The sequence below is a fragment of the Myotis davidii genome, unplaced genomic scaffold (assembly GCF_000327345.1).
Source record: "Myotis davidii unplaced genomic scaffold, ASM32734v1 scaffold599, whole genome shotgun sequence".
Taxonomy (NCBI): domain Eukaryota; kingdom Metazoa; phylum Chordata; class Mammalia; order Chiroptera; family Vespertilionidae; genus Myotis; species Myotis davidii.
In genome coordinates this window covers 739,897-742,778 of record NW_006290772.1, presented here as the reverse complement: position 1 = coordinate 742,778, position 2,882 = coordinate 739,897, and the positions used below count along the sequence as shown (strand labels likewise).

General features: G+C 39.2%; 1 protein-coding gene across 2 annotated transcripts in view; it reads right to left on the bottom strand.

Annotated features, from left to right (window-relative positions):
• Positions 1-2,882, bottom strand: part of MEIOB (meiosis specific with OB domains) — a 23,671-nt gene that overhangs the window by 14,186 nt on the left and 6,603 nt on the right. For both annotated transcript variants that reach the window (XM_006763917.2, XM_006763918.2), the window contains exon 4: positions 561-633. In XM_006763917.2, the coding sequence (XP_006763980.1) occupies positions 561-633 (73 nt within the window). The remainder of the gene's footprint in view (positions 1-560; positions 634-2,882) is intronic.

Genomic DNA, 2,882 nt, shown 5'->3' with positions numbered 1-2,882 from the left:
GGCTGCACCTAGGGATTGGGCCTGCCCTCTGCCACCCGGGAGCAGGCCTAAGCCAGCAGGGCGTTATCTCCTGAGGGGTCCCAGACTGCGAGAGGGCACAGGCCAGGCTGAGGGACCCCCCCACTTCCCCCTGAGTGCACAAATTTTTGTGCACCGGGCCTCTAGTAATAACAATAAACATTATGTGCCCTGACCATTGTGGCTCAGTTGGTTGAAGCATTATCCCCATGTACCACCAAGGGTCACAGGTTTAATTCCTGGTCAGAGCACATGCCCAGGTTTCAGGTTTGATCCAACCCACTCCTCCCCCTCTGCCCCTGTTGGGGCATGTCCTCTCTCACGCCAATCTCTCTCTCCCTCCCCACCCCTAAAATCAATATAAAAATATATATTCTCGGGTGAGGATTAAAATTAAGAATAATAAATAAACATTGTGAGGGAGAATTAAAGTACTGATTTTCAAATTAAGCTTACATTTAGTAAGCTGCTCATTTGACACACAAAAACTCATTAATAATAATCATTCTAGCACAAAGCTTATTGATATCTGTGTTAAATACCTAGGAGTTGCAGGGCTGAATTTTTCTTCTCTTTCTAATTCCTTTCTTTGGATCAAGGGATTTTCAATTGTCACTAAAACAGAGGGAAAAGTATGATGCTATTATAAAAAAGTAACAGGTTAAATAAAAAACAAGTGTACATAATAAACATTATAATGTTATTTCTAATCTCTGAGTTAGTGTTAAATATCCTTCCCAATCATTTTCTTGTGTCCCTGGGAGAAAAAGAATCCTGGGGTATGACCATCAACTGACCCCAGATGATATTTCTTATGCTTTGTGTTTAAATGCCAACATATGACCCACATTAACATTATTTTATCAATTAATTACACTGAGCATTTTATTTGATTACAAGATGCTCTTCTATATTTGATTTGATTACAGCATGCTCTTCTATAAACAGTTAATTGATCTTCATCCAATTCACAGTTGCTCTTAGAAAATAATAGTGGGGAAGAAAGAGCAATGCAAAATCTGAGTTCTGATTTGAGTTAAACAACTTAATAAGCTTATCAGCTAACATTTTAGGGTTTCCATTTCCTCATGGTCTATATTAGACCTTTTTATGTTCTATTTTGCTAATTACTCACACAATCATTCCCTTTTTACGAATGAAAAAATTGAAGCTCACAAAGGTTAAATAACTTTCTTGAGGTTTTATATCTAGAAAGTAGTAGAGCTAGAATTAGAATTGTTCAGATTTAAAAATCTGTAATCTTTTCACTCTACCACACTAAAATCCTACTTAAATTTATAATCATTATTGACTTTACACTTTTATTTTTTTTAACATATTTTATTGATTTTTTACAGAGAGGAAGGGAGAGAGATAGAGAGTTAGAAACATCGATGAGAGAGAAACATCGATCAGCCGCCTCCTGCACATCTCCCACTGGAGATATGCCCGCAACCCAGGCACATGTCCTTGACCAGAATCGAACCTGGGACCTTTCAGTCCGCAGGCCGACGCTCTATCCACTGAGCCAAACCAGTTTCAGCGACTTTACACTTTTAAAATCCCTATCTCATTCAACCTCACATCCCCCTTCAACATAAAACATATATACTATATACTAGAGGCCTGACGCATGAAATTTGTGCAAGGGGCTTGGCCCTTGCAGTCGAAGCAGTTTGCCTTGGCCCTCACAGCCCTGGCTTCATCTGGAAGGTCATCCAGAAGGACATCTGGAAGGTCGTTCGGCTGTCTGGCCTAATTAGCATATTACTACACACACACACACACACACACACACTTTTAAAAAAAATTGATTTCAGAGAGGAAGGGAGAAGAAGAGAGATAGAAACATCAATGATGAAAGAGAATCACTGATTGGCTGCCTCCTGTATGCCCCCTACTGGGGATCAAGCACGTGCCCTTGACTGGAATCAAATCTGGGACCCTTCAGTCTGCAGGCCGATGCTCTATCCACTAAGACAAACTGGCTAGGGCTATAACATATTTTAATACCAAAATATATTTTTAGCTCTGTATAACTAACGTTCTGGCATTTATCCAAGGAATGTTTCTAATTGTACTGGGCCCTGTGAAGTCTGCAACATTTTCTACCTTCAACTTCGTATGTTCAATTACTCTGTTATTCAGTTAGAGAGAGACTACATACAACACTGAAAGTTAATAATACAAGGCAATATATGATTAGGCTGCTTCATACTACAATACTGGAGAGTAGTAGTTTATCTGCATTACCCTTCCCCTTCTTTTTTCTACCATGAAAGAAAGTTGGAATATATGCTTTCTTATTGCTTGTAGTGCACTAAGTTCTACACTTTATAATAAGCACACTATCTCATTTAACATTCACGAGAATCTGTAAGATATTAATTCATAATTGAGGCCCAACAAGATTAAGTGTGAATAAAGGTTGGAATTAGGATCTATGTGCTTTCAAAGTCCTTGTTCTTTTTATTATACTACACTGTACTACCAGAGGGATATTGGGGTGGGGAGAGGATGCAACAGATTTGGTATTTTAAACTAAAAGTAAAATTTCTTAAAACCCATTAAACATTTGCCCTGGCTAGTGTGGCTACTGGTTAGAGTGTCAGCCCTCACACCAAAGGGTCAAAGGTTAAATTTCAGGTCAAGATCAGGTACCTGGGTTGAAGGTTCAATCCCACACCATGCCCCCATCCATAGGGCACATGTGGGAGGCAACCAATTGACCTCTCTTTCCCCCTCACTCCCTCCCTTCCACTCTCTCTAAAAATCAATTGAAAAAAAACATCTTGGTTGGAGGTGAGGTACACGCCATCTTATTTTTATTATTGTTATTATTTAACCCATCTTTCAAACAAACT